Here is a 20,908-nt window from a genome sequence, read left to right on the forward strand (position 1 = left end):
GAAATATATACTGAGGTCTGCATGACGTTCTTCGCCTCTTAGTAGATAGTTGACATTTCCGTTATATGTTTTAATGTTTTTACTAGACTTACTATTGAAATATTTTATTTTTAAAAATAAGTTTTTCTTACAGCAACAACTTACTTACACTGTATTCAATTTTCAATCTTTGGAAATACTTACATTTAACTAATTTTAACTATAAAATAATTTGCAAATCTTCTCGATTTTGACTTATTTTATCAAAATGTGACTTTGGATTTGTGTATTGAAGATAATAATTTGATAAATAGTGTAATACTCTAAGTTTCTAGGATTAATATTTTTAGAATTAAAACAAAATAACAAAAATCATTTGAGTAGGTAGAGTTTGATATTTTTAACTAGGTCACTATCCAATTACATCAAACTTTAAATCTCAAATGCCAATTAAAAATTAATCTTTACACTATACTTTTTATTAATTCCAGTAAGAACAATATAATATGTGTAACCTTGTATTAAATTGTTAAGTTTTTTTGGCAGGGAGTTACAATTATTATCAAAATATGTATTCAAAATACTAGATACGGTGTTCTGTCGTTTAATACATATTATGTATAGATATGCATTGTCATAAATTAGGACTATAGTATATATTACCTGCTAAAAAGTAATAATAAAGTTTAGTCAATTTAAGATAATACATAACTTATAATCTGAATATACATATTGTGTATTTATAAATCATGTAATAATTTAATTTATAAAATATAATTTTATTGTAGAATAAATTAAATATAGGTATAGGTATCTAAGAACTTTGTTTATTAGAATTACATAAAAGCTTAACTCACATAATACATAATTAGAATATGTACCTGCAGACTATCAGCTATTATTACTATAATTTATTAAGTCAATAATAATGAGTAAAGGCAACGATACCTATTTAATTAAACAATTTATTTTACTTTTAAAAATGATCGTGCACTTAAGTATTTAAAGTAATCTTTCTTAATTTTCTTAGTTATAAAATAATTAAAATTGTGTAAATATTTCAAAGATTGGAAAACATCAAAGTTGTCCATATTGTCTTATACAAAACAAAATAAAAAACTTCGTCGATCAACGAGTGTGAAAAATCAATAAAAATATTTGAATATATAATTTAATTAATACATCGATATTGTACACTTTCGAATTAAATCAATTATATATTTATATGGACTTATCAGTTATCCTTATAGTTAATACGAACATCGATAATCGATTTTATATATAATAATATAATATGAGTGACAACAGAATAGAAAGAATATTTTTGTCAGATAGATACCTCATAGATTACCCTTTATTAGCGGTTATTTAATTTAAGTTTAGCGTGACTAAAAATGTCTATGCATATAGGTACATACTAAATCAAATATTTTGATGCGAAAACTAAATGAGTGACAATATTTTTGAATTGATATTTTTTTTTTCATTTGAAATTAAATAAATTTAACATAATTTTTTATTATGAAATAATTGCGAAATCTGAATCAGTATTTGTACAGGGTACAGATTGGTAATAACCGCATGTCTGCATCAGATTAAGAAGTAAAACTTTATATCCGTAAATATAATTCATTAAGTTCATTGACTTGTGACATGAGAAGTAAGGCAACTTGTATAGAAATATTTTCTAAAAAATCGACATTAAAATTTGATTAATGTTTTTTAAAAATAAGACAATGTATTTGAAGAAGGTATACATGTATTATCTACTAAATACGTTGGGGTTAACTATGGAAGTTTGAAAACTTGTGTAGCATATTTTAAAAGTAAAATATGGATGGATGACAAAATTAATAACAATTTATTTAATAAAACATCTATATTCTTTAATAGGTACCTACCAATTTAGTATTTATACAATAAGGGACAGAACATAGGTATATAGCTTTTTCGTTGCTATAACGGTTATATTCCATCAAATATTGATACGTCACTGATATGATAAGATTCAAAGAATCTTCTCGTAAGTAAAAAATAAGGACAAAACCTACAAAAATACTTATCATTATTTTATAATTTTTTAGGTACTTATACCGTAGGTTCACTAATCGGTAATTACCTAACCAGAAAAGTTTACAAAATTATTTCAAGTATTTATAGAGACCTGACAGACCGTGGTATAGTTTTTCTAAAAATCAAAATATTAAAAAATTCCTGACATAAAAAAAAAAATTATTTGCAAGGATGAGTTATAAATTATAACAAACACGCTGATATACAAAAACAGTCGTGAATCTGAATTTGAATTGCGGAGAAAAAGTTGGAATCAAATTTATTTAAAAGCTCGTAGCATGCATGTTACTAGCGGATCACGCACATGCTCAGGTATATTATATTTTAAGGTACCATAACATGGTGATTATACTAGGGCGTTTGAGGCGAATCGGAGCATAAACTTTGTTTTTCTTATTTTTAACCATATTATAGGTATTATACATTAAGTATTAGTCGTAAACAGTTTTAATCTTCACTGTTTAATTTACCGAAATATTTTCTATACATATATATCACATCGGATCAAGTCGCGGCAAAACGTAGCGAATCCTGTAGAGTATCCTCAGGACGGCGCTTCCTGGAAGGCGGCGAGTCTTCGTGATTCGTCCACTTGTCTTGGTCATCGTTTTCCATGTCGACCACTACCATGATCGACGGTTCAGCCATCGGATCACTGTTGAAGGCCCGAGACCGTTCTTCCTCCGTCTCGTCGTGTGCAGCGGCCAAAGAGCCGTCTGTTGCATAGATGACGGCCGCAGAGCCTACACTGGAGCCGTTGACAGCCGACGCACCGGCGGCCAATCTGTCATCGGACGGGATTGTGACATTCGACTCCGTGTGAATTTTGTACTTCGAGGATGTTTTCCGGATGAAATACGTCAGGGCCGCGATGGATGCTATTACGCCATGCTGTCGAAACACACACGTGTGATGTATTTGGTACATGGGCATACCGCAAATGTATTATAATAATATAGTATTTATACTGAAACTACATGGTTAAGAAATGCATTGAATTGTTGGTCTATAGAGCACGATTTTTGCGATGGAAGAGGCACTCTTTAAGGCGTGTTAAAATAAATTTGATTGGTAAAAAATGTGTTCCTGTATTTACAGTATGGCAAGTATAAGGTGATAGGTTAGGTCTATATTAATAAAAAATAACGTGTGCGCGCGCGTGTGTGTAAATGTTAGCGATCCACATCGTATTCGTGGTTCTGAAATTTGGTTACCAATTTTATACTTGAGGATGTTTACCTTGAAACCAATTTTTTAAATTTTGCGTTTTAAAGAAGGTAGAAAATTGTTGGCACACGAAAATGAATATTTGTTTGCTTGTATAGGAAATAAAAGAGTTGTTATACTTTAAATGTTGTATTTTATGTCTGGTCAAAACAACCCAAATTAATATGTTAAAAATATAAGTATAGTAATAGAAGTTTACATTTAATAACGGATTAAAGACAGGATAAATTCACTGTAATCATTTAGTCTGTCCGTACAGGATTAGCTAGTATATACACTGTATTATAGGTAGGCGTTATTAAGTGGGTAACCTAATATTATCTTCAACGTTTCGTGTGTTCTGAATTATATATATAGGTACCTATAGGTACATTATGTTTTTTTTTCAATTTCGTTAGCGTTTTAAGTCTTCACCACTCACAATCGATAGGTATAAATATATACCTATCTATTATATAAATAATAGATATAACGTGTACTTTTTTAGTACGCATGTTATAGTTATTTATATACGTATTACGAATAAATGTATATTATTAAGCTATAATAATATAAACATTATTATTAAATATACATGGAAATATTATAGTTGATTGCCATACTAGGCATCTGTGCATAATATATACGTACATACAGAGACATTTAAATAGGTATTCGGTCTACTGCAGTTCATTATTTTTGAATAGCTCAAATCTGATTTTAACCTGATTAAGTGTTTCGGTGCACACGAATGCGTACCAATTCTTTTTGTTTGCGTCCCGAGTTGTATTATTATAATTTTATTTCTGGTTTCTAAACTGATTTATAATTTTATAAAAAAAATATTTATCTTTTTATGAAAATACTTAATATTAATAGAGACATTTATTGCTAAAAATCTACGCGAATATAATATTAAATAGCCTATTTTTATTATTATTATTATTATTATACGGTGTGTTGGTTTTCTTAAAATACTTATCAAGATAATAATAAATCAAAATTTAATAGTTTTTATAAATACATATATTAAATATTATATTTTTTATAATTTATAACATTTGGTCTTTATTGTTTATTCAATACCTAATAATTAAACATATAAAGCACAAATAGTATAGTTTATAACGTTAAATATGACGTATAATGAACGAAACCGGGGAAATTAAAAATATTTAGTATTGAAGATGATTTTTTGATTTTTATTATTGACTTCTTACCTACTACTATTTTTATTTATTTGTTGTGTTTTTTTATATTTTACAGCCGTACTATATCAAATAGGTAATTAATTAACTGAGGTAAGTATCACAACTATTTTTTTCTTCTAATAAGTAGTTATTAATTATTATATTACTCACGGTATGATATTATACAGTACATATTATTACTTTAGAATGTAGATAATATATAGAACATTTTTTGTTAATCAATTTTAAATTATGTAAATATTGTATGGAAAATGCAGCGATATTACTTCTGGTAATATTTATTTTAGGTGAAAAAAATAATTGCACGAATTCAATAAGATACGTTTACCCGACATGTATAATCGTGTGCGTACAAGCTTTCGATTAATAGCATATTAATGCATACCTCAAATATCACGACAAATGTTAATCGAGCAGCCAACACTTGCCATTTTCTGTAGTCATTGTGCTCCGAATCAGCATCAGCACCGTATCCCCTGTATCGACACGTTTCAGGTTCATCTATGTTTTCTAATTTTCCATAATAGTATTCAGTTACATTTCTCTCTATACATCGAGATAAAATTTAAGTTATAAACAACACACAAGTTTATCGATATTGGACGACAACGTGACATTCGACGTACTCGAGGATAAAGACCAAGCTACGTAGCCATCCAACGAAGACAGCGTTCCGGTCGAGATTTGAGAGTACACGTACCGGGGTAACAGGTCGCTGGTGAATGCAATCATAAATGCCTAATGCAGATAAACACAGATGACCAATAAGTGGATTTATTAAGTTGAGTTGACTATTTTCAAAAATACTTGAATTTAATATTATCTAATAATTTTTTTTTTATTATTAAATATTTAGTCACAGTAAATACTGCTTAGAATAAACCTTTTCTGATGAACCAATCAGTATGGTACGACTGTACGAGTATAATATAATTAATATATTAAGATACTATACTACTATACTACTTACGTTATATAAGACCGAAATGAATGACATAATCTTCAACACTCGTGTCCACGTGCACAGTTTGTTACAGTTATCACAACACGTCATGTGTCCTCTGACGACATTATTAATATAATTTTTATTGGTACAGTAGTAGGAGGGAACTGGACGTCGCTGAGCCGCTACCATTTTGTATGCATCAAGACGTTGCTCTAATACATTGTTTAATAGAGCACACAACGGAGCCAGTGGAAATGCCGTCGTGAACATGACCACAAATCCGTACTGAATGACTTTAACATATATATAATATATAAATGTAGCAATCAATGCATTTAAAATTTTAATAGTGCATCAAATAACCCCGAGTTTATAAGTAATAATGTTCATAATATGAAGATAAAAAAATTAATTTAGTAAGCTCTGAATACCTTCACAACAAGGGCGCCTATTAATTATTGTTATTTTTTTAGTTATGAATAATACATTAGTTTTTCTAATGATAATAAAACATGATGTACATACTCATACTCGTACTTTGTTAATCGATTACGGTCGTACGCATATATATATGTATTATCTATATAAATATATGTATACGCTATGAAAAAAGTTTTTTTTTTTTTTATGATTGTCACCCCCCTAGGATTTGACAGATGGGCGCCCTTGTTCTATAAATATTTTAATAATATATAAGATACTCGATTTTAAAGTTAGATACACAAACAATTGTTTTGATTGTTCATTTTTCCGAAAATTGTAAGGCTCATAACTATGTTACATTGACAACCCAAGCACTGCCCGTCGAAGGTGTAAAAAAGTAGAATCTCCAAGGATGATAACCTAACCCTGGCTCCCCGTTTCAATATATATAAATTATGTGTGTTTTTTTAAAATTCTTTTTACTCTATGGTTTATTTTGTACCCATCTCCGAATATTCCTGGTAAAGGCCCAAAGATCCAGTATCTTCCAACTGATAGTCGAGTTGCCATTGTTTTGGGTGTTTGAGTGTTTCAACAATAGTGTCCGGTAATTTTCCATGCAATTTATTTCGACGGCGGCTCTCTTTGGCCCGCCATCGGCGCCATACATTCAAAGCCAGCCTGCGAGTCATCAATTCGACAACTATTACAGTTAATTACATTTATTGATTTTTATGCTAATTGGTTTATATGACTAACGGTGTCGTCAACTCAATCACGTTGTCTATCAGCTGTTTGCCCACCATTATAATGGCCAATTGAGTACATAATTCTGGTACGCATCCCGTCCCAGCAGCCGCGGGATCGCAAACGTCTTCCCTTATATGATGTATTACACTCCGAAACATAGAAATGGGCCAAAAATGTGTGAATTTAGATGAACTATCCACGTGTTGTCCGTGTCCAGTCACGAAGCGACCCTAAGTAAATACCATAGATAATATTAACCGTTTTACCTTTATTTATGTATTTGAATATTTGATGTATAAATAAATAAAGCTTGGTCAAGTTGAGTTTCTATCTAAATCATAAAATGAAATATTTATACTACGTTCTAATATATTTAAATGATTTAATATAATAATATATTAAACAGTACTGAAATAAATAAATGATCAGTTAAATAATTATACTAAAAAAAACGAACATATTTTTTTTATAGTTTTTAATGATGTATTCCAACTTTAATTATAATATTAGTCCTATATTATTTAATAATGGATTTCTTTTTGGCTTTTTGCATTGATGCAAAGGCTGTACAGTGTACCTACACATATTATTTTCAAGTATATTCTATATGTAATTTAACATGAACTATTAGTGGTTAGAAGTTATTGGAGGTAAAACAGGCAAAATATATATGAACAATTTATTGTAAAATAAACATAACAATTTTGAATAAGCAAAAAAAAAAAATATTCAAAATTTCGAAAAATAACTTTTTAAATTTAAAATTAAAAAAAAAAAAATAAAATAAAATATCAATTATGTATTTGTGTACAATAAATTTATTAACAAATAAATAATAAATATCCATCGGATAGTTAGACCGATAACTTATCGATGATGATAGTATACTATTTCGACATGTTAGTGCGATATAGATTAAATGCACCGTTGTCGTTAAATTAATATTCGATTGCAATGATGACAATAATAAATACGTACGTAAATAATATTGAGTTTTATATTCAATATTATTTAAAATACACAGGTTAAGAAAAAAAATATTAAATATGCTTTAATATATTTATAAAAATCAATGAAATATGCACTTTTCAACTAAAATTAATGAAATATGTAAAATGTGCATTTTAAATTAAATATTAAATGAAAACAACATTCGAGCCCTAAAATGATTATAATATCACTGCGATAGTGTGATGTGAGTATTTTAAATATTTGTATTAATTTAGTTTATGAGTAAATTGACGATGAAAACCTTGCAATGATTTTAGGTTAGGCATGGTCAAACGCATGGTTTTCATTCATTCATTTTTTTTTGTGTATCAATATAATATTCAAAACGAATCGGGTATCATTTTTTTTTTTTTTTTTAGTTTTTTTGCGTGGCTTACAAAGTGTTATATTATATTCGATATTATTCTTAGCACAATTAATACTCGAAGTCTGTCATGCCTGATTTAAGTACCTATATAAGTAGCCGCGTAGGCATATCTATCACTTCCGATTATTCTAAATACGCGCGAAGTAGCAGCCGGCGAAAGTGGATTATTTACTTCGATCGTTTAGCACGCACCTTGAAAAAAGCGATGTAAATCAAGCTGGAATAATAATTGGCGGAATCGAAGCAAGACATGTAGACGGTGTAACGGCTCTGGTACCGCGGGTTGTACGTCGAGCGATACGAGTACTTGGTGAGCCATTCGGCCACACCGCTGTACCCGCGATGGACGGTCACGATGGCCGTGAGCTGGACGAAAGTGGCACACGCGGCTGCCACGACCGCTTTCCAACTGCTCAGGTCGCCGCTGTTGGCGTAGTTCAACAGGAAGAAACTGTGTTGCCTGTGGTGGTCGTCGTTGCGGTTAGCCGCTGCTGCCGACTGTCCGCCGCCGCCGCTGTCGTCCTGGTGGAACACGGCCATCATGAGCCACCCGATGGCCCGGCCGCGGTATACGACGATCAGTATGGGCACCGCGGCCACGGTGGCCAGTGTCGCGAAAAACGCCAGCGCCCGTAACGCGTCCGACAGTTTGGCCGTCCACCACTGGCGGACCGCGTCCACCGAGAGTGCCGGCGATCGGCGTTCGGCGTCCGGCCGCGAAACCGTCGTCGGGCGGACGATGGACTCGTGGACAGCGAAGGACGGCTGTTGCGCGGGGTAGCGACGACGAGGCCCGCGAGACTGCGGTGCTGACGACCGTGTTGCCGGTGACTGCCGAGTGGGTAGTCGTGGTGGAGCTTTTTCGGCACTCGACCGCGAACAGTCGGTGCAACATTCAAACGCCGTTCGCGTTTCGCCGTCGCGTCGTTCGTTCATCTGTCGAGCGTACGTGGCCCACAGCTGTTGAAACGCCGTGGCTGCACAATATCAAATAATCGATTTTAACAGAACGCACGGCAGACTGCAGCTCAGGGGCGTCTTCGAGAGAATATTATACAATATCGTGTGACGAATGGAACAGTTACCCCTTTCCTTTCCCACATGTTTGCTACTTAAATTAATAACATTTTAATACATAATAAATTATATATATGTTAAGGTGTATGACCGCATGGCAGTAAATGTTGACAGTCGCCGGTGTATGTTGACATTTACTAATAATTTTGGTGAATGTTATCAATTATTTCAAATATTTTACAATGCGGACATTTACCAGTATTTGTGGACATGCACAATAGTTATTTAGTGAATGTTGACATGTCTGACAACATATATAATCAAATAGATAGCTGATAAATTCATAAATATATATAGTTTAACAAATTAATTTTTTAATTTATAGTTTAGGTAGTATATATTATTTTTTAAGTTTTATTTATTACAACACGGTAAGCTATCGTGGCATTTACTGTTACAAAGTATTCCCCCATTCTTACAATTACATTTTTTTTTACAATTGCATCGTATTCGTGTATAACCTTTGCCACCATTTTCGGAAGGAGCTGTTGATACTTGTCTCAAAGATATTTACTTAATACCTTGACGAAAATAAGAAATATATTTAATAAGTGTTGTGCAACTTCTTCTGCAGTTTTAGATTTTAGAGGTTTTAATTGAATAAACTTGGTTATGTAATCCTGATAATTTAATACAAATTTAAATTCACCATCTTTGCAAGTTTGCATGTCTACCGAGTCTACTTGATACCGGGAATTAAGTTCACGACTTATAATAGGTTTTAATAGGTTTTTGTTTGATTACAATACTTTTTTTTTGGAACTTTTTGTTTAGTTTGGCATTGAACACATAAACTTAAAAATAACATAACAACTTTAACGATTGACAATCGGATTGTCTCATGCAGTCATGCGATAACATTACTAATGTCCAAACGTGTCCAATACATATTGAGATTGGGAAATAACGTCTTAATTTTACAAAATAATATAAAAATACCTTTTACATACATCGCGCTTAGTGTGGTCAACATTTACCAAACACTGAATGTAAATGTCAACATACACCGGTGACTGTCAACATTCGCCTACTGCGGTCATGCACCTTAACATATATATACAAGGTGTCCCGTGAGGATTTACCCGTTGCGATATCATAATTATGTTTTTTCTAAAAGACTCACCCACTCACAGTAAAATCAAAAGGTTCAAAATTTTATTTTTATTAATATAATAATAGTCTTAATAGTATATGTTTAAAATTGTTTACCAATTAAGTATTTTGGAGCAATAGTGCCGAAGTCTAAAATTTTACCTATGACATTAGACCCCTCTACAATTTTAATATCCACCTAGGTTAAGTTAATGTAAATTTGAACACTCAATTACAAAGGTGATCCCCTACCTATATTAAATTCACCTACATATGACAATTTTTATAGTTAAATATATATTTTGGCGCCCCTGTTTTAGGTTTTTAGGGTGTGAGTGTGATGCGTTGTCTTAGTCCAACTAAAGTATAACATAACAAATTATTATTTAAACTTGTTAATAGTTCAATTCACAATAATAATAAAAATAACAGTGTAAAATAGATTATTCTGAACGTAAAATTTACGATATGAAAGACAAAATACATGTATGACATTCTTTAAAGTATACATTGAAAATAAATAAATATTTTATGATGAGAAATGTAAAATTATATTAAATTACTGAGTTAAACTTTTGGAACCATTTTTAATTGTTTCAACTAAATGCGAATGCTTAAGTGGTTACTACATATAAGAAAATACATAGACACCCATTAAGGGTGGGGGTGGCCAGAAAAGGGAATTGCCTTCCCTAAAAAATAAAATAAATTTATTAAAGATTATCATGGTATTTATTAAATATAATTTATTATATAATGAGTTCATAAAACGAAGAAATGTGCAGTTCTTATTTACCAACACCAAATATTAATACAATTAGTTATATTTTTATTTCTTATTTTCTATTTTTTCCTGTGCTTACTTATTAAAATATATTTTAATTTATTATAATAATCAATACGAATATTAATTATATAAATAATAGTATATATTTTATATTTAAATGTTAAAATAACTTTACACGTTTATTTAGTTTAAATTTGGGGTTTTTTTTCTTTTGCATATATTTAAAATGTTACCTATGTGCTCTCATAGGAGAATATATCAAATATATACAAATTACAAATCTACCATTTTATTTAAATTTAATTCACTTTAATTTTCAATCCAAATTAAAATTAATGGGTATAATTATCATAGATTCTGTGAAAAATATTCCACTGATATTAAATTCTATTTTGCATTTTTTATTTCAGTTTAAGAAACCATTTTTACCTGGAGGTCAAACAGATATTTTTATCGTACCTTTGGGTTGTTAAAAACGTTATTTTTATTTTATAACTACTTGTTTACATTTAATCGTTTGGGCTATATTTTGCGTTTCTTAGAATTTTTAAAAGACTATATAATATAGCTATTAATTTTTCATAATATGTTAAACAAAAATTAAATGCATTCAAATTCTTTTAAAAAGAAACCTTTTCAATTTCTGTAATTAAAAATAAGTGTTGTATTTTAAAAATCAAAAATGAATCTATACGAGTACCTACTTAGTTGAGATAAAAGGCTGAATATTTTAACTTTTAAAATATTTAAGAATTACGAGTAGGAACTTGTACTAGACTACCTATTTTAAAACTAAAAAAAAGAACAATTTTATTAGTAAAATATAAGAAAAATCAATCTATAAAGAAAGAATATATTACTTTTAACACAAAAACAATGGAATTAGCTCTCTAGTCACTACTCACCCCAAAATGACATGAAAACCGCAAACACGACCGCGCCCGGTCTATCGAAAGTCGCAGCTGACGTCCATCTGTATAGCCCACAAGTGTCCAATACTCTCGTGAACCCGCAAAAACTTATATTGCACCTCCTAGTCGGGCACAGAATCCAATCGGCTACTTGTGATTTTGGATTACAAATATCATGGCTAAACGAGTTGATAAAATAACATTATTGTTGAGCATTAAAATATATAAATATTATGAATATATCCGTAAATATTGTTTATTTCGTATTTGGAACATTGCTTACGTTGGAACATCGCTACGAGTCGTTATCAATCCGTATAGGAACCACACTAGTCCAGCTATAGCAGGACCTACTAACCATATCGTATAGTACCGAAGCCAACAAAAATAAACAGCTACTGGAATGCCGTAATATTTTCGGATAAGAGCAGTAATGTTTTCATCGGATTTCCATTGTCGGGGTATGATCAGACCTGGCCTAGCCCATTTTTCGTAAAGAACCTGCAGCAGTTTAATTTAACGAATCAATTAAACTAATTAATAATCGACAGCGCCTGTCCCAGTTACTTTAGGTGGTCCTTGAAAGTCTACTATAGTGGGTGGCAGGTATTGAATTAATTATTCAAATACAAGCAATTATAGGTATATAGACATTATACCTATACTGTAATATAATCATTAAATGATTTTTTTTATTCAAATACATATTATAAAATTTATAAACCTAATTAGTAAATTATTTATATCACAATATATTTTATTTCTAATTTATCTAAATTATTTTTGATAAAATGTGTATTCATTGTAAAGAATAATTGATAAGTACACAATGATAGGTATTCAAAAATCTTTGTATAGGACTTCCTTAGAGAAAAATAATGTCACTCTAGATTTTAAAAAGAAAGATAGGTATTATACTATTATAGGTTCACTTTAATCGCTACATAATACATGCATATAAAATAAATATATAATATGTATAATAATATGTAAGCATGACACGCTAAAGTTTACATTATTAAGCTTAATATTTTATATCATGACATTAGTACACAATATATTTTCGTATATGCACTTGAAAATAGCAATATAAATGATACTTATAAACATTTATCCTCGAGATAAATTTTCACTGTTTTTGTTTATATTATAAGTTAAAACATTTTGTCCGATTCTCGTTAAATATAGCTACTATATTTTGTACATACAAAACACGAAATATTTTATTTGAATAACTTAATTTATATCAAAATATTTTTACTGAAAAAATATCACGATATTATACATATTTAACATATATGGTTTCCCGAGTATTTCCGAATATTAATAGGTTTTTTTTTCAAATTTTCAGAATATTATATGCATAACTTTTACATGGTTTTAGGTACTTATTATTTATTATGCAGTTATATATTATTTTAGTAATAGGTATTTACAATTTTTTGTAAGAAAATATTTTAGGAGTGTACTATAAGTGCTGCCTCACCCGTCTGTCATTGATGTTGTTTACATCTTCTCCTTTTTCGAGTTTAATACTACCGTCGTGTATTGGATAGGCGGCAGAAATTATATCGGTCTCAAGTAGTTGTTCAAGACTCATAACATTCACGTCCTGTTGATTACCAGAACCAATTTGGAGCAGGATGTGCCACACGATTTGTGCCCGTTGAGCAGATGTTAATTTTTCATTATGTTTTTCGTGATTACCGTTGCCATTTGGATACTGCAATGATAACGATTAGGACAAATTAAAATAAATTGTATTATTATGGATATTATCGAAAAATAATTTGCAAATACTATATAGTTATAAAAGTAGCTAAATATAGCTAAATATAAAAGTATATATTTTTTTATATATATACAATATACATTTTCAATAACTAACTGTAAAAGTCATGCAAGCGTTTGCAATATTCATAAAATATGCATATTTATATAATAACTAAACCTACTATTATAAAATATATTTTTATAATACGTCAAACAGTTTAAAATAGTTATACAAATATAGTTTGGTAAATAGCCAACAACATTTTTTTTATAAGTGATTCACTTTAATATTTTGATGAAATTCGAAAATTATCGACATTTTTTAAATTATTCGTAGTTGAAAATGTATACATTTTTTATACATACATAATTATCAGAAAATCAAAAAAAAGATTCTTCATAAGTTTTTCACATATATTAAAAAAAAAATTCTACCGGAAAGTCAAATTAATTTTCAATGAGTGTTTAAAGTTAAAATGATTATGACATTACATATTGATCCGCAATAAAATAATTATTTCTCCTTAAACAATTTTTGACATGATGATTGTGATTAATAAACAAATAGCTATACATTATTCATGAAATGTTCATCTATTATTATCAATTAAATAATTAAATAATTCTTAGTTTTCTGTGTAAAATTATTGTTATTAATGTGTATAAAACAAAAATAATTATTTTAAGTTTTGTATGATTATATTATTAAGTACCTATATTGGGCAATGGCTACATTATAATACTCTTTATTTAAAACATTTTATCCTATTGGATATTAACATTAATTTGTAAATTTTGACTATATTGTTTAGTATAATAAATTGAGATTGTATTCAACATCTACATAAAATAACAATAAATCTACATCATTTGCAATAACATACCGTAATAGTAAAATAATCAGTATACTAAGACAAGTATGTCTTACTTAGTAAACCACACAATTAAATAGTTTATTTTATTTTAACAATATACATATATATAGGGTTTTATACAATTATTACGTTATGAGAGAGCTATAAATTGTGCAGTACATTGCGTTTTTTCTTGGGATTAATAATTGTGTATGAAATTGTTCTTAGTAAAATAAAAATATGGTTTTATTAAAAATATTCTAAATACAATTTATATATATAAAAAAAAATTCTATTCAAGATAATGATTAACGAATTATAAATTAAGCTATTAATAATAACCCTATTATCTCTGATGGTACCTACCATTCGACCAATGTCAGTATAATTTTTTTTTTTTAATTTAAATTCCCCGTAATATACCAATACAGATTTGTATCAATAAAATGATTAGTTTTTTTTTACAAACGCGGGAAACATTTTTTGTGTATTTAATGGTTCACAATATATTCCACATAGACTTTTTTTATACCATATTTTTACAATGATTATGTTTTAATAATAATGTGTGGTTTGTGGTCTTGTAGGTCTATTTTGTTTGCTGATAATACCATATTGGCTACAATATAATATTTTAGCTTATAATATTATTTTGTATTTGATGTTGACATCATAGTCGTGACTGTAATAAGTAACTGTATTCTAAATCTCATTAAATTAAATTATTTGAGTAAATTATATCAGATACCTGTTGATAATTAACATCTTTCGAATTGAAAACGTTTTGTTTATCTTCACCGCTATTACTACTATTGGTTGTATGACACCGGCAATTACATCTTAAGAGTCGTTGCGATAGCTGTAGCAAGGCAAAGCACGTCCGGCCTGCATCTAGTGAACACTTAAATATAACAAGAATTAGCAATGATAACAATATTTTGAACATTTAATAAATGTCTTTTAATTTTAGCTTAAATCAGGCATCATAAAATTAAAATAAAATTTTTTTTTAAATAATTCACTTGATCAAAGTCATGAAAAATCATAGCCAGATAGCCAATCTTATCAAAAATATTAAAAATATGACCGAATTCAACATCATGTATCTAAATATTATACGTAATTGTATAATTTTAGTCTAGTACAGTGTTTCATAACATTTTTGTTACGGTGAATCACACACCACAAAATGAACTATAAATGTTGAGAAACACTGGTCTGATATATTGTATAGATAATTAAAAAATAAATGAATTGTATTTTAATGATTTACTGACCGTTGGATCGTCGTCGACGTTTACTAAAATCCCATGTGCTTGTAATTCATTGTAAAACTTTCGCCTTTCAGTCTCGTCGTCTAGTTTACTATCGTTTTCAGCGATATTTCGTTGCCTTTTATAGGCTAACACAAAATCGACAGTGTTTAGTGTCCTACGTTCAACATGCATTTTGATTGAAGAGTTCCGATTCTTTATGTATAAAAAATTCATAAATGCGTATATTATTAACCAAATATCTACTAAATTATATCATTAATGGAAGGTAATTGGTATGTATACTGGCATTATAAACTTTTTGCACAGGTGAAAAATAATTATATAGTTTCAATCTCGTGAGGAAGTAAATATATATTCACCCCAAAAATATTTATTAATATGATAATTATTGGTGAACTATTATACACCTCCTATAGTATATAAATTGTCTAAAGTTTGAAAAAAAAAAACCAAAAACAAACTCTGCAGTAGAAAGTTGTTTTATTAGTTTTCCGAAAAATGAAAGTTCTAAAAATATCTAGTATACTATTATACGAGTAGGTATAATACATTCAAATCAATTAATATGATGAATACTTTACCCTGTATGGGTTTTTGAAAAAATCATTACATGCATAATGTAAACATAGTACCTAACTACTTATCATAATTCATAATTTCATAAGAATGAATTGTATTATTATGATTTCAGATTGTAAGAAAATACCTACTTACATAGTTTGATGATATTATTACTTTTTCATAATATTACGCTATTCGATATTTGACCAATAAAGTCAGATAAATTTGTATCTATCTATTTTAACTTTTTAAGACACAACTATTTTATTTATATTTTTTTAAATTAAATTTAAATTATTGATATAGATTCATATAATATAGCACTGTGGTTCTCAACAGGCGTATAGCGAAATACCGTGATGTGTCATAAAAAAATGGCGATTGATTTTTTTGGATTTTAATGTTATCAAAATAATGTATTATTTTAACGATTTAATTGTGCTGACAAAGGAATTAAGTTAGGGTGTCGTTAGGTTAGGTTAGGACCACTAAATTATAATAAAAGCTTGTTATAAACTTGTCTAAAATATGTTTTCCACACACTAGGGACTGCAATTGTATACCAACAAATTGTGTAAAGTCTTGTACGCTCACTGAGGATTCTGGAACTTTCATTTATTCACTATAGGATCCACTAGGATAGGCAATTTCCGCTTTACCCATAATTGCTGTATTTTTGGGTCTTCAAAATCGTACTTCGCTATTAATGGTTCCATACATAAAAAAAAGGAACTTAAATCTTTAAACAGTATAACTCAGGGGTGGCGAACCTTGTTGGGATCAAGTGCCAAATTTTCCCAATTAAGGTTTTAAAAATTTTTCATGTGCCCAAAGGAAATTAAATTTTCCAAGGATAAAAATAAAGTTACTGATTTATTATATATTATTTTATTAGGTAAGCACACCTTTTTTTTGTAATTTTAATTTTTAAAATGTATATAATTTGTTTCTTTGCATTTCTTATAACAGTTATAATCAAAACTTTATAAATAGCATAATTTTTAATAATTTCAATTTTTTCACTTGCCATAGAAATTTGATCAACGTGCCGTAGGTTTGTCACCCCTAGTATAACTGAATATATAGGTATGTCGTATGTACTTATAGTAAATAATTTGAAATTCAAAAATAATTTATAAAATACCATTCATATACAGTATCATACATTAAATTCGTAAAAATAAAGTTCAAGAAGTGCTTAAATTAAAATTAAAAAATAAAAGTTTGTTAAAATTTTAAGTTGTGAGTTTTTTTCAAAAATAGTGTTGTGTGTTTGTAAAATTCCAAATGCCAACTCAAAAATGATGGTGTGGTTTAAATGTGTGCTCTTTACTCTATAAAGTTCAAAGACTTATCACAATCTTATCACCGTCTATAATTGTTAATGCATCATTATTGTTCATTTGAACTTTTTTGTAAAATGTTTGCTTGTTGTTTGTTTACTTTACGTAAAATTATCGTACAACATTTTTGTATCAATAGATAATATAATTGAAAGAAATGAAGAATACTCCGAATACTTAAAATTTAACACTCATTTTATCCAATTTTTAAAATGGCAGGTATACTGTTGACTGTTAAATTTCATAATCCGTTTATTAATTTTTTTAGGTACTATAGGTAGTTGAGTTCTAGGTTTTATACTTTTTTTTTCATAAAAACAATATTTAAAACCATAAATTCCATAAAAACATTTTTTATTTTTCATTTAATACTTCGGTGACTTTGATTTTGAACACTTGAAATAAAATTGAATTATAGAATAATCGTACTAAAAAATACGATAAAATACGAGCTTCATCTAACAATTCAACTGATAAGATTAAACTGCCATGAAAGACAAATGATAATATTATTTATGTATGACAAGGATGGATTTACTACTGCTACATAGCCTGACTCAATTTGGCTATAAAATTAAATAATACATTGTATGGAACTCAACTGTATGGGATTAAACTTCAGTAATGCAGTCGATATAATCAAGCCGGTATTTCTGTTTAAAAATATAAACGACAAATATTTCGACCAGATTATAAACTAAGATGTATGGTAAATTATGGCTGCTATTGAAAATGTATTTCTTATTTTATTTATAGTTCCATTTATACATCATATGGTGAATTACAACAATTATTTGTTGAATTTTAAGTTCAACAAGAAATTTCTATTTAAAGTTATTTTAATACGATATTTATATAACGTACCTATATACCTATGTAATTTTAAATACATTTCATAGTCTTATACGTTTCTATTGTTAAATATATTAATTTGTGGACAATGTACGATATTTGGCACAGGTAAACAGATGATGCGTGCACGGTTTTCGTCGAATTTCATTTGATACACGTTTTAAGCTCAAAATGCTCAAATAGTCAATTTCTTTTGCTCAGAAATGTTTTTTTGTACGTACAGACTAGTGGCTACAATGATGATTTGATACATTTATTAAACTCAAACCGACTGTGCAGAAGAAATAAGCTATTCACTCTTTATAATGTATTTTTAAAATACTCGTGTATCGTAATGATAGTGGGTTTCTGCTTACTAGCCGCTGCGGTTTCCAGCCTTTTTAGTCGTGCAAACCATCAATTTGGTAAAAAAAATCTTTGAGGTCCACTAATGACTATAAATAGCACACCTACATACGTAGTATTATGTATATAATAATATTGTTTTAAATATATGCATTAGTAATGTTAATATTAATATAGGGTCCACGGCCCAGTTCCACGCTGCTCGTTGCCCATGAGTTGGATACCGCTGTACTAGTGTATATATTTACATATATACTTAAAGAAAAATAAAGATTATAATATTTACTATTATTTTACCGAAAAAATATTCTATATAACACGATATGTCTATAAATTTATTTTATATGGACGTATTGGACGGTTTGTTTTATAAAGGAAAATCATGGTTCAACAATGTTTTTATTTGTTTTTTGGGAAACGCTCGCAGAAGACGTTTGCCCAGCCTCCCTTCTCATCGTCAACGAGACTTGTTCGCCAGAGGCGACAAAGCGCACGTGCGATAAATAGTAATTTATATCATAATATATTACCTCGATTTGTTCATTAGGCATCGGTGACGGCGGTAGGGGCGGTGATGGTATTCGAAATTCAACGTCGGCAGCGGTGTTGTGCTGCTTTTCGTTTGCGGTCGTCGTGCCCGGTACGGCCGTCGGCGGAGACAAGTCGTCGCGGTCTTCGCCGATCGTCTTCTGCAGTCGGCCGACAACACGCGCGCCGAGTCTCGACGCCGCGCGCTTCAACTGCAGCTCGAACGACGCGGCGGCCGCCTTGCGTGTCGTCGGCGGCGGAGGAATCGGTGGCGACCGGTTTCGGCGGTCCCGCGCGCTCTCGTCGTCGTCGTCCGGTGGCATTTCTCGTCTGCCGTAGAGAACGTAAAATATTGCACGACGGCGATGACAATAACGCGTATGGTGTTATATTATTACCATATTGTGATCGTGTCGCACGTGATGCGCGCGCGTCCGATCGGAACGGCTGCTGCTGTCGGAGTGACTGTGTGCGGCTCGACCGACGGGCGAAAATCGTGTCTGAAAAAGCGACCGCGATGACAGCGGTCGCATCGTTTTTCTATGTATTATATCGTGTTATACATAAATAGGTAGCGTGGTCACGGCGTATGGATATATAGGTATACCCGGATCGTCACCCACCTCAACCCGCCCGCACACACACGCGCGCACCCGTCATTATATTTATACTATCACGCCACCGCCTCGTGCGTAATCATAATATAGATCGCTGATAAATAATTCAATATATCACTATCATACAGGTATATATACAACTAGTATACCACGGGTACCACACGGCATCCATATATTCGATATATTTTACCTTTACGACTCGGTCTATATATATATATATATATTGCTCGCCGTCGGTGATTAATTCATCAATTCATAAAATAGGTATAGGTAGATAGGTATATATAGATACAAGCTATATTATATGCTCGGGAACGCGACACGTAATCCGTATATTTTATATATACATATTATACGCATACATGGCCACATCATATACGGCGTATATTATGCGAATGTGAAGAGTATGTTTTGCGCGCACAGGACGTGGGTACCTATACCTCTACGTATATAATACACTGTATGTCACGCAATAGATATATAAGTAACGGCTAATAAATAATATAAATTAAAAGAAAAAAACCCATTAAAATGTCAATGCTAGGGAAAAAATAACCCTTTTGAATTGACATAACAAAAGGATAGAAGTAGGTGGTACGGGTTTCACGTGACCTTAGGCATAGGGCTAGGCGTGTTTGGAACGATTTCTGATGTAGAAAAATTCTGAAAATTAGTTTTGAATAATTCAAGATTTGCGGGTTTGGTCAATGCCGGAGAGGCCAGCAGACACGTAAATACGACGCCTATGACTATATAGGTACCTATTATATTATCAACCTATCAATTATTTCACGAGATTTAATTATAGGATATAAGCATAATAATATAAAATGAATAGGAAGTAGTAAAGTAGGTAAACTTTGGATATCTACTGGTTTAGTTGACACCCGCCAGCCCGCGTATTCTTCCACCACTCAGTCTTAGT

The 20,908-nt window shown here is 30.2% G+C and overlaps 1 protein-coding gene across 1 annotated transcript; it reads right to left on the reverse strand.

Moving 5' to 3' along the window:
* Positions 1-1,212: 1,212 nt before the first annotated feature.
* On the reverse strand, positions 1,213-19,689 carry LOC113555673 (anoctamin-5-like). The gene is made up of 13 exons (XM_026960157.1): positions 19,369-19,689; positions 15,738-15,929; positions 15,209-15,361; positions 13,320-13,556; positions 12,117-12,334; positions 11,828-12,012; positions 8,159-8,943; positions 6,598-6,818; positions 6,341-6,519; positions 5,440-5,708; positions 5,096-5,207; positions 4,855-5,015; positions 1,213-2,943 (listed from the first exon to the last, which is right to left on the reverse strand). The coding sequence occupies exons 1-13, from the start codon at positions 19,687-19,689 to the stop codon at positions 2,557-2,559; spliced, it is 3,420 nt and encodes a 1,139-aa protein (XP_026815958.1). The 3' UTR covers positions 1,213-2,556.
* Between the last annotated feature and the right edge of the window lie 1,219 nt (positions 19,690-20,908).

Source organism: Rhopalosiphum maidis, chromosome 3, assembly GCF_003676215.2.
Source record: "Rhopalosiphum maidis isolate BTI-1 chromosome 3, ASM367621v3, whole genome shotgun sequence".
Taxonomy (NCBI): Eukaryota; Metazoa; Arthropoda; class Insecta; order Hemiptera; family Aphididae; genus Rhopalosiphum; species Rhopalosiphum maidis.